Source organism: Peromyscus leucopus, chromosome 2 (genome assembly GCF_004664715.2).
Source record: "Peromyscus leucopus breed LL Stock chromosome 2, UCI_PerLeu_2.1, whole genome shotgun sequence".
Classification (NCBI taxonomy): domain Eukaryota; kingdom Metazoa; phylum Chordata; class Mammalia; order Rodentia; family Cricetidae; genus Peromyscus; species Peromyscus leucopus.
This window is the reverse complement of record NC_051064.1, coordinates 53,135,525-53,148,277: the sequence shown is the minus strand read 5'-3', so window position 1 is coordinate 53,148,277 and position 12,753 is coordinate 53,135,525. Positions and strand designations below refer to the sequence as shown.

Sequence of the window (12,753 nt, the reverse complement as noted above, 5' to 3'; positions counted from 1 at the left end):
TGTGTACCATTACACCCAGCTCATATGGTCAAACACAAGGCTTCACAGATACTAGGCACACATTCTACCAGCTACATAGCTGGTCCTTTTGTTTGAGTTTGTTTTTGTGATTATCAAAGTAATGTAGAATACATGGGAAATAGAGAAAAACATTTTTTAAGCAAGCATGTGGTTTGAAATAAAATGCTGCTGCTGTTGGAGCTCAGGTAGTAGGAGACTTGCCTTTGCACAAACAAGACACTAGATTTGATCCCCAACACTACATAAACCACTCACGGTACATGCCTGTAATCCCAACACTAGGATGGTGGAGGCAGGAACATCAGCCAAGTTCAATGTCAACCTCTGCTACACAGGGAATATGACAACAATCTGGGGTAGAGACCCTGTCTCAAAGGGGAAAAAAAAGGAGGGGGGGAAGAGCCCTGTACAAAACTACAATACAGAGTAGAAGAGGCAAGCAAGGGGCTGGAGAGATGGTTCAGTGGTTAAGAGCAATGGCTGCTCTTCCAAAGGACCCGGGTTCAATTCCCAGCACCCATGTGGCAGCTCATAACTGTAACTCCAGTTCCAAGGGATCCAATATTCTCACACAGACATATATGCACACAAAACACCAATGCACATAAAAATTTTTAAAAAGTAGAGGCAAGCACTATCAACTCACTAGAGTTGCCGCAGTTTCCTTCACTATAGTTTCGGTTGTTTATAATCAACTACAATGCAAGAATAGTAAACAAAAATTCCAGGAAAAACAAACAAACAAACAAAAAAAAAACACATCTTAACTTTGGGGCTGGAAGACAGTTCAGCAGTTAAGAGCGTTTGTTGCTCTTGCAGAGGACCCAAGCTCTGTTCCCAGCGCCCACAGGTGGATCAAAACTATCCTTTCATTTTGTTTTGTTGTTTTGAGACAGGGTTTCTCTGTGTAGCCCTCGCTGTCCTGGAACTCCGTCTGCAGACCAGGCTGGCCTTGAACTCAGAGATCCACCTGCCTCTGCCTTCTGAGCACTAGGATTAAAGGCGTGCGCCCCTACTGCCTGGCAGCTATCCTTAACTCTAGTTCCAAGAGATCTGACACCCTCTTCTGACCTCTGTGGGTAACAGGCACGTATGTGGTGCAAACATGCAAATAAATCACTCATATACACAAAATCAAAACTAAATCTAAAAGAAAAAACAAACCAGTCTTTAATGGCATTCTGAGCAGGGTGATAAAACCCGACATTCTCTCCCTCAGTCCTGGCAGCGAGGAGTGTCCACACTGTGAGACACCGGCAGCTGGCTCGACTGTTGCGGCGCTGCCGTGCTCGTGTGTGGAGTTGGCACTACCGGGGTTTTGGCATCCTCCCGCGGTTGCAGAACACACCCCAGATAATGGGGGATGCTATGGTTTAGACATAGTCGGCTCCCTACGGTTACTGATCCTAGTGTTGAGGGAAGGCGTGCTAAGAGGTAGGCCTAGTGGAAGGCAGAAGGTAGTGCATTTCCTATAGGAAATATTTCTCAATCCTGCAGAACTTCTAGAGAAAGCATTAAGAAAACAAAATCTGGGGGCTGGAGAGATGGCTCAGCGGTTAAGAGCCCTGACTGCGGTCCTGAGTTCAATTCCCAGTATCCACAAAAAGCATCTATGATGGGATCTGATGTCATCTTCTATCTTATTTTCTCTTATGTCATGCAGGCATACATGCAAAAAAAGCACTCATATAGATAAAATACAAAAATCAATCAATCTTGAGAAGAAAATCTGAGCTGGTCCAGTGGTTCATACTTACAATCCCAGCAACTCAGGAAGCCGAGACAGGAACATGACAAGTTTGCCTGGGCTGCACAGTAAGTCTTAGGCCAGCCTGTCTCAAAACGGTAACCAGTAAGATCAACCTTTCCTTCTCCTTTCGTTACACTGGGGGTGGGGTGTGCAATGATGGTGGAGGTCGGAGGACAACTAGCAGAAGTTAGTTCTCTCCTTCCAGCATGTGGGTCCCAGGAACTGAACTCAGGTTGTCAGGGTTACACGAAGTCATGTGACTGGCCTCACAATTCTTTTTAAGTAAAAAGATAAAGAAAAAAAGGAGAAGCGGGCACCTATTCACAAGTCGCTGTCTCCTGCTTTAGCATGTGGTCTCTGGGCTGACATGCATGTTCCTACTGGCAGCCGGCTTCCTTTGCATTTCCCATGTTGTGTTCTGACCATATCAGGTTCAGAACAGACTGTACTACCCAGTCTTAGCTTTTCAACCTCCCAAACTATAAGCACAATACACTTCCTTTCTGTGTAAAGCATACAACTTCATGTATTTTATTAAAGAAACACAAATTAAGGCAGTATTTTATTTGATCTTTGTAACAATCTCAAAAGCCAATATCCCATTTTACAGATGCAGAACTGGAGCCTTGGAAAGTTAAACATCTGTATAGCTATTGTACAATGTCTGCCCACATAAGAATGACAGTATAAGCTGGGTGGTGGTGGCCCATGCCTTTAATCCCAGCACATAGGAGGCAGAGGCAGGTGTATCTCTGGGTTCAAGGCCAGCCTGGTCTACAGTGGAAGTTCCAGGACAGCCAGGACTACATAGAGAAACCCTGTCTCAAAAAAACAAGAATGACAGGACACTCCATTATGAACCACAGACATTAAGGACTACCCCACACTACTGTGATCACAGCATCCAAGTGAAGTTTCCTGGACCCTAGATGCTATATATGTTTACTGACTCGTGTTGATGGAATTTTGTCTCTCTATTATGTAGCCCTGGCTGTCCTGAATTCAGAGGTCCACCCGCCTCTGCTTCCTGAGTGCTAAGATTAAAGGCACACTGGTTAGTTTTCATAATCTGAAAGCAAAACATTTAAAGCAGGACATAATGGCTCACCCCTGTAATCTCAGTACTGTAAAGCTGAGGCAGACTGATCTCCTGATCATCCTCACCTACTCAACTGAATTTGAGAACAGAATGAGATGCCTCAAAAATTCAAAATAGCACTCAGAAGGCAGATCTCTGTGGGTTTGAGGCGAGCCTCTTCTACATAATGAATTCCAGACCAATCAGGGCTACACAGTAAGATTCTGTTTTCTTGAGAGAGTGAGAGAGAGCTAGAGAGAAAGAGAGAGCACAACAACCTATAAGTGGTTTACACAGGAGTATTAGAGCCCAGCTCTCCTCCTCTGTGCAGTGAGTGAGTGCTCTGAGCATAATCCTCTGTATTTATCAGTGCTTCTCACTGGCCAAAAAAGAGGTAGCCAGCAAAACCTAAAGTGGCAAAACTCTGAAATTCAAAACAAGTTTTCTGAATGCATCAGTGAGGTCACAAAGGAACGAGGAACAAGGTGCGGGTGCATTCATCTTCTTCTTTCAGACGCACACTGCTATGACCCGAGTGTCCTCAGGTGGGCTGCTTGAGGAAGCTAGGGAACCTTTAGCTAGGGAGGCCTGGCTGGGGGGAGGAGGTCATTGGGGAGGTTGGAGGGACAGCCCAGCCCAGATTCCAGACCAGCCTATGGGCCCAGGAGGAGGGCACAAAGGTTTGGATGTGAAAGTCCTGGGCAGGATCATGTGCTTCAACAGCTGATCCACATCTAAGGTCGCTGATCTGAGAGGCTGTCAAACTTTTAGGAAGGGCTGGGGGCTAAGGGGCTGGGGGTGGAGCTGTCGACGTTGAGCCCAGTCCCTTATCTGACTTCTCTCAGGTGGCAGCAGACAGAAACCGGTCCCACAGCACGCCTGCACTGCCATGGTGATTTTCCCCAAATCACAACCCAAATCAGTCCCCCCCTAAGTACTTTCTGGAGGAATTCCGTCAGAAAGAAGAAAGCAAGTGATACAAGGGTCTCTCTGTGTTGCTATGCTGGCCTCAGACTGCTGTATGAAAGTGAACCTCCTGCCTCAGCTTCCCAAGCCTATGGGACTGCACGGTGTCTGCTCCTAGCAAAAATCATCACGCCTCTTGTTCTTATTTTTTCAATTGTAGGTGCATGTTTGTGTATATGTGTGTCTGTGTGTATGCAGTGGTAGAGATAAACCCAAAGCTTCATTTATCATACCTCTTACTCTTATCTTTTCAATTGTGTGTACATGTTTGTGTGTGTGTGTGTGTGTGTGTATGCGCACGTGCGTGTGCACAAGGTGTTAGAAATAAACCCAGAGCTTGATACATGTAGAGCACACATGCTACTACTGAGCTACATCTCTAGCTCTAGGGTTTTTTAAATCATATTGTTAAAAGGACTGCATACACTGAAAGGTATTTAGTGATTATTTATTATCAAAAAATGGAGCAAGGAAATGTACATAATGGCCCAGTGAAATCTCCATTACAAAAAAAAAAAAAAAGATTATCTAGCTGGGCAGTGATGGCACACACCTTCAATACCAGCCCTTGGGAGGCAGAGGTAGGTGGATCTCTGTGAGTTTGAGGCCAGTCTGGTCTACAAAGCGAGTTTCAGGACAGCCAGGACTGTTACACAGAGAAATCTTGCCTTAAAAGAGAGAGAGAGAGAGAGAGAGAGAGAGAGAGAGAGAGAGAGAGAGAGAGAGAGAGAGAGAGAGAGAGATTATCTATCTAGTATTCAAAACTACTGAAGATATTTAGCATCATTTCATTAGTAAAATGCAAATCAAAGCCACAAAATACGACTTCACACCCACAAAGTACACAATGAAATAAATAGTTATTATAGGTCGGCAAGACATCCAGAAACTGGAATGCACGTGCAGTGGTAGTATGGATTCAAAATGACATAGTGAGCCACTTTGGAATATCATCTGGTAGTTCCTTTAAATAGTATGGTAAGGCCCAGCACTTCTATGTACACACACCCAGAAGAATGAAAAACAAGGGGAAGCTTGCATATAAGTCTTCTTAGCAATACTGGTCCTAACAGTCAAAAGTAGAAACTACCAAAATGTCTATCAACTAATGAATACACAAACGTGGCATATCCATACAAGAGAAATACTACTTGGTCCATACTAATGCAACAGGGACACAGAGGCTGGTTTATTAAAATCACTGACTCTTTGCTTGTGTCTGTAGGTGTCTGACGAGTAACTAAAAGCAAGACAAATGTGAAATGGTTCTTTTCTGAAGCATTCTCTCTCATACTCACTTGGATTCCAGGAACAAGAAGTTTAAGATAAAAACACCTTGTTCCAAAGGCTGAAACTGCCCTCCCAGGCAGCAGCAACCTTACTAAAGATATATATTCAGTTAGGAGAAAAAGAGGTACTCAGAAGGAGCCAAACTTTGTATGTCTAACAACAATTTTGTTATCAACAACAAGGCCTCATTCTGAAATAATGCTCAACCAGACCAAGACGTCTAGCTGTGCAAACCTCTGGCTTACACTACAGAACCAGGACAGTTATCAGCCTCTTGGGACGGAAAGGCTTTGGAAACTAGACTCCAGCAGGTGCCCACCCTGGAATACATGACTTTCCTGTCTCCACCACCATTCTTCTCTTCATTTGGCCTTTGTGATAAAGGACCACTGTTCTACTGGGAGCCTCGAGATTCAGACCTCTGGCCTAGGACTCCAATTACAAAAACATAAATTAAATATGCCTGTCACAAAGACCACAGTGGATTTCTTTTGGATTTGAGAGGAATAAAATAGTCTAGAAATTTACACAACTGTGAATATTTTTAAAACCCTGGCTGGGAGGCTAGAGAGATAACTCAGAGGTTTTTTAAAAGCACTGGCTGCTCTTCCAGAGGACCTGACTTCAATTCTCAGCACCAACATGGCAGCTCACAACTGTCTGTAACTCCAGTTCCAGGGGACCTGACACCCATGGCAAAATACCAATGCACATAAAATAAAATTAATTAATTAAAAATAAATAAAACAGGCTGGGTGGTGATGGCACATGCCTTTAATCCCAGCACTCGGGAGGCAGAGCCAGGTGGATCTCTTTGAGTTCGAGGCCAGCCTGGTCTACAGAGCAAGATCCAGGACAGGCACCAAAACTACACAGAGAAACCCTGTCTTGAAAAAAAAACAAAACAAAACAAACAACAAACAATCACTGATATATATATATATATATATATCTTGAAAGGGTGAATTTCAAAGCTATTAAAACAAAGCAAATGAACTCTGCACACAGACTGTAGAAGGCAAAATACTTTTAAAGTGACACACTGATGCCCTAGTGAGTGCCCAGAAGCAAAACTTCCTTTCCACCAAGGTGGAGTCGAGTCTTCTGTGTGACAGGAACGTGTGGAGCTCACTGTGCTCTTCTGGCTCTCTCACAGCACCTCTAAGCTATAAGCACCTTGAGGACACTAAGCTGTCTCTCTCCTTGGTTCCCACAAGAGCACCTCCCAACAGCAGGCACTTGGTAAGAGCCTACTGAAGTAACACTCAGTTGTTGGGTGCTTTCAAGAAGTAATTTCGCCCAGCGGTGGTAGCACACACCTTTAATCCCAGCACTTGGGAGGCAGAAGCAGGTGAATCTCTGTGGGTTTGAGGACAGCCTGGTCTACAGAACAAGTTCCAGAACAGGCTCCAAAATGCTACATAGAGAAATCCTGTCTTGAAAAACAAAAACAAAAACAAAAAAATAAAATAAAATAAAAATAAAAACAGAAAAACAAGAATTTCGTGTGTGTGTGTATATATATATATATATCTTAGCTCTAAAGATGAGAGGGTTGAGAAAGAAGTCCTGGAGAGCATTTAGGCACAGTTCTAACAGACTGACAGCTTTCTGTACAGTCCAGAAAACGACTATTCCATCCAGAGGCAACTAGTGGAGAAAGCCAGGTACAGGGAGTAACGCACAAAGTGTATTCAGCAAACTCCTGCTCACCTGGAACACGAAGACTGCTGAATCTGACAATATCTGATGTCCCTATGTTTGTTTTAATAATAATTACTAAATTATAAACTTTTAAAATAGTTTTAAAGCCTTAAAACCATTATTCTAGAACTGATGTGGAAAACACTGCAGCAGAGCCAACTGAAGAGGTTCCTCCAATGGCCTGGGTGAGAACTAAGGTAGGCCTGAGATGAAGTGGGAGGCACAGCAGAAGAAAACATTATCTAAAGACAGTGAGGACATCAACAAGGAAAGAGGGGAGGATGTGAAATGGATAACTAGAATTTGTTTTGTGCAAGGCACAGAAACCTAGAAAAAATATAGATGTATTAAACACATAAATGGAGGTCTGGGTACCACTGTAAACCAGGCTTTAATTAAAGAGATGTAGGAACAGCTTTTTATCAAAAGTCTTTAATGCACTAAACATGAAGTGAAATTCGCCACTTACCTGCACCTCTCTGATAACCTGTAAGCAATCAGGCAAGGAGAAGCCAATAGGCAGACCAACTTTAGCTGGTGTTTTGAATTTGTCTCCTATTTTGAATGGGACATCATCAAGGTAACTGAAAGTCCCTATAATAATAATAAAAAAGCAGAAAATATCAGCAAATAACCTTAATACTTCTTTTGCTATAACCTTACTTGTGAACACACATTCATTTATGCTCTCCTAAGACTTGAATCCCGTCTCCAACAGCTTACCTGACCTGAGACCAGCCTACTCAGTCTACTTCACTACCAGGGTTTGTTTTCAATTATTCTCAATGTAAAAGCCAAAGAACTTGCCGATGAGGCACACGCCTTTAATCCCAGCACTCCACAGGCAGAGGCAAGTGGATCTCTGTGAGTTTGAGGCCAGGACAGTAGGGCTACAAAGAGAAACCTTGTCTCGAGAAACAAAACAATAAAAAAAATCCAAAGTACTCGCAGCAGCCTAAAAAAGCCTCCTAGGATCTTTCTGTCCACGTCTCCTAACAACTGTCCTTTGGCTTTCTGCCCTAAGTCGCTTTCTGCCCTAAGTCATGAGGACCTTTGTCTGAAATGATGTCAAGCTCAAATCTGCCTCAAAATGTCCCATACTGGCTGCTTCTTTATCTGAAGTGCTCTTCCCTTGGATTCATATAACTCATTCCCTTACTTCTTCAACTCTGCTCAAATGTTCTCAGCCAGGGTTAACCTCGGCATCCTACAGGAAATGGCTACCTACCTCACCACTCACAGTGCCTCTTAACTTCTAACACACTACGCAGTTTTATTACACTTACTGTGTCTTGCCTAAGGAAACAGAAGCTTCTTGCAGCCAAGTCAATTTAAGTCTTATTTGAAGATGTAGTCTAAAAATCATTTTGTTTGGGTTGTTCTGCTTTGTCTGGGCGATAAGGTCTTGAACCAGCCCTGGCTGGTCTTGAGCTCACAATCCAACCTCGCCCTCAAGTGGCTGGAATTACAGTGTGTGCCACCACCATACCCACCTTGTATTCTCAGAACCTACACTACTGTCTGACACACATCTGTCTGAACTGCTCCGGCGCCTCACAATAGGTGTATTTGATTTAGAGTTCTTTTTTCTTTCCTTTTAGGGGGCGAGGGGAGTGGGTACCAGTGAAACAATCATTTTTTAACACAAACAATAAGAATATTATTACTTCCTAGAATAATATGGATTTCTACCACACCCTCAGTACAAGAGAATCAACTCCATGGCCATGTCTCAGATAAGTGAGGCATTCAACTGTTGTGGAATATCACTTAACTTTGTAAAGATGTGTTACATTTGTTTATGTTGCATTTGTTTAAAGATGTAAGGATGTGTATTTAATTATGTAAAGATGTATTGCATTTGCTTCACCTTGCCTGCCTAAGGCACCTGATTGGTCTAATAAAAAGCTGAACAGCCAATAGCTAGACAGAGAAAATAAGTAGGAGGAGAAAAGGAGGAGAGAATGAGGGAGAAAAAGAAAAGGAACACGCTCAAGGCCGGAAGTCAGGCAGCCACCAGCCAGCCAGACAGTAGTGAAAGTAAGATACACAGAGGAAAGAAAGGTAAAAATCCCCAAGGTACATCAAGAGAAACAAGTTAAATTATACAAGCTGTTGGGACAAGTATAAGATAAGGCCAAGCATTCATAACTAATAAGAAGTTTCCTTATCATGATTTGGGAGCTGGTTGGTGGCTCAAAAGAAAAAGCCTGCTACATCCGACCAGTGAGCTACATTCTCAACCCCTTACCAGTGGGGAAACAGGTGAGCAGGGCAGCACTTAGAAAAGGATACTCAGACACGATCACGGTAATCTGGTCAGAACTATCAAACAACATAAGCCATACACAGCTCAACAGCTTTAACTCCCTAAGGTGCTCTGCCTAGAGTAACTGAGCAGCACAGAAGGCCCAGGAGGCGGTTCACAACTGCCTGGTCAGAGAGGAAGACCGTGCCTCTGGTACATCACTCTCATTCTCACTTCCAGCTGGGTCAGGGTTTCTGTCTGGACCGCTTCTAGTGAATTAATTTACTGGCAGAACTAGTCAGACAATGAGACATAACTGATCAATTTTACTTTTTCAATAGTAAAACAGGGCTTACTTGTGGGCCTCACAATGCCATATTTTCCTGGGTGCTTGGCAACATAGATTCCATATATACCTTTTTCATTAAAAAAAAAAAAATGTAGATCTGAAGGCTTGCCAAGACACAAATTTTGCTACCAGGGGCTGGAGAGGTGGCTCAGCAGTTAAGAGTGCTTACTGCTCTTGCAGCGGACCCAGTTCAGTTCCCAGCACCTACATGGTGGTTCTCAACTATTTGTAACTCCAGTTCTTAGGTATCTGATTAACTCTTCTGGCCTCTAATGGCTCTTATACACACATAAACTCATGCAGCAGGCAAACATACATGCACATAGATCTTGATTTTTAAACTGCTATCATTTCACCATGCTCCTGGAACACACAAACTCCTCTACCAGGAAAATCATCCTTGTCCCACTGTTGGAAGATGGAGTCTTCTCCTGCCCATTAATTTCTAGTCATAATGAAAATATGTGAACTACTTCTCAGACGTGTAGAAACTAAATCCGTAACTATGGTCAATGTATTCTCTCTGCAGTATGACTATTGTAGGAAATTTTCCAAATGTGGTCATATACTTGTATATATACTGTTTTCTCAATTGGCAATGCCCACAATTATTTATAGGCTTTAAAAATAAGTACAAAGTCTCATGATGAAAAATGTAAGGTCAGCTACTATTATAAGTTAGAGGTTAGTCTCAGCAACTTAATAATACCCTGTCTCAAAAAAATTTTTTTTGTTTGTTTTGGTTTTGAGACAGGGTTTCCCTTGTAACCCCAGCTGTCCTGGAGCTTGTTCTGTAGACCAGGCTATCCTCCAACTGAGAGTGCAGGATTAGAGGCTTAGAGGTGTGCGCCACTACTCTCTTCCCTCCCTGTCTCAAAATTAAAAAAAAAAAAAAGAATAAACAAATGGGGTGGAGGTTTTCAGTGAATGAAGTGTTTGCGCTGCAACCTTAAGGACCTGAATTTAATCCTAAGAACCAATATAAAAAAGCCAGGAGTGGGGCTGGAGAGATGGCTCAGAGGTTAACAACACTGGCTGTTCTTCCAAAGGTCCTGAGTTCAATTCCCAGCAACCACATGGTGGCTCACAATCATCTGTAATGAAATCTGGTGCCCTCTTCTGGCCTGCAGGGATACATGCAGGCAGAACACTGTATACATAATAAATAAATAAATCTTGGAAAAAAAAAAAAAAAGCCAGGAGTGATGGTGCACACTTGTAAGCACAGCACTGGGGAGGCAAAGACAGGTGGATACCTGGGGCTTGTTGGCCAGCCACCCTAGTGTACTTGGAGAGTTCTGGACCAGTGAAAGACCCTGTCTCAACTAACAAGATGGACAACTTCTAAGGAACAAACACCCAAGGCTGTCCTATGGCTTCCACATGCATATGCATATATGTTCATGCAAGCACATATGCGCATGCGCACACACACTCTCCTATTTTCACACACAAAAAGAATGTGACAACTCCCTCTTCAGTCAAACATTGATTTCAACACTGTCATTATGTTTTGTTGAATATTCTGTTTCCGTATTCCCCACACATAGAATCTGATCAAGAATTTGAGCATCCCTAAATAATGGGGAAATGTTCATACATGTATCTCCCATCCACCAGGTGAAACTTGTTCAATGACTGAAGAACAAGAGACAGTTTGCTGGGGTGGTGGTGGACACATCTTTGATCCCAGCACTTGGAGGCAGAGGCAGGTAGATCTCTGCGTCCTCAGGGCCAACATGGTCTACAGAGTGAATTCCAGGACAGCTATACACAGAAACTCTATCTTGATTAAAAAGAAAGAGAGAGAGGCATGCACCACCACACCCTGGAGGATGTGGAGACCCACAGAGGCTTTCTAATGAGACCTTACTCAGGGTCAGATAATCTGGGCTTGCTTTACTAAGCAGGGCTGCATAATGGGATGCTTTGACCATGGCATGGTTACCAAATATTTTAAAGGGTCTATACTTGGCTGTATGGTGTGCTTTCATATTGCAAGGGGGAGGTCTTTTGCCTCTCCCCTTGGCATTTGTATACAAAGCCCTTTTGAATAAATGCCTAGGGCAGCTGGGTATTGACTCAGGGCCCTCCCAAAGCTAGTCTGTGTCTCTCTGTCTTTCTTATCATCTGTTTCTATCTTTCTAACTAATATTTCCTAATTCCTCTCTCCTCCACCCGAGAACCCTTCAAAAGTGGGAGCTGGACTCAAACATATGGCGCCCAATGTGGGGCCTGGGTACAGAGGATGAAAGAGAAGGAACACTGCAGGTTAATGGGGCATGCCCGGAATTAATTGAGTGCAGTGAAATTCTATTCTTCATGAGTGAAATTGTAAATATAAAGCATAGCAGTTTCAGTTAGGCTGCAGCAAGTAACTCTCTGTCTCTGTTTCTCTAGTTCTCTGTCTCTCTCTCTTTACTAAGTTAGGTTTAAAGTTGTAAAAAAAGTTTTGGTGAAGTTTGGGAAAGATAGGCTTTAGGCATAGGGATATGGTGAAGGTTTAATTTACAATAGAAGTGGTTTTCCCCAGTGCCCGACCTGGGACACAGAAACCTGTATCTGGAACTAAGTAGCAACTGTGGACTTAACAGTTAGAGAAAGAGGAGTCACTTCAGAGACTGTCAGCTTCAGAAAGCAGCAGAAGCAGCAGCAGCAGGTGCAGCGGCTGCCCCAGTCAGGCATCGGCAGCTGAAACCCACTGGGCATCATCAAAGCACACAGGCAGCAGATGCTGAGAGCCAGGGCAAGCAACAGGGTTCTGCATGCTTTCTGCCATGAAAGAGCTGCGGTGAGATGAGTGCAGTCAGCCAGAGTGCTTGTAAGAGCCGGAATGACATGCCTAGAGGCTACCCTCTTCAACTTTGACGAGCAGAGCAGAGATGCTGTGGAAGAGGCTTCAGATACCAGCAGCTAGGGCAGGTCTGTCAGAATGCGCAGGACACCATGGCAGCTGCAGGAGTGACAGAACCTCCAGAGAGGGATGCCTGCAGGGCACACACCAGGAGGGCCAGGGAACAGGCAACTCTTGAGTGCATGTATATGTTCTGGGGACACCAAGGTAGGCCTGACTACCATGAGCAGCAGTGAGCAGGGGTCCCTGCGGAGATGGGGCAGCATCCCCTCAGGAATGGGATTATAAAAGCCTGGACAGAGCTAGCAGTCAAAGTCACACAGCTTCTGTTTGCTGGCTGTGCAGAGAGCTTTTTTGAGAGGGCTCTGCAGCGGCTCAGTTACCTTCTCCCTGAGGCAGAGTTCCTAGGGTTAAACTGCCATAAAATTCTGCTGTAACTGAGAGCAAAGTTTCAGAGACTCTTGATTGAACTGAGTTGTTGCATTCAGGGAAA

The 12,753-nt window shown here is 43.7% G+C and overlaps 1 protein-coding gene across 3 annotated transcripts in view; it reads right to left on the bottom strand.

Annotated features, from left to right (window-relative positions):
* Ubap1 (ubiquitin associated protein 1) overlaps window positions 1-12,753 on the bottom strand; it is a 54,564-nt gene that overhangs the window by 12,917 nt on the left and 28,894 nt on the right. For all 3 annotated transcript variants that reach the window (XM_028884028.1, XM_028884030.1, XM_037202518.1), the window contains one exon: window positions 7,279-7,403. In XM_028884028.1, coding sequence (XP_028739861.1) covers window positions 7,279-7,403 — 125 coding nt within the window. The remainder of the gene's footprint in view (window positions 1-7,278; window positions 7,404-12,753) is intronic.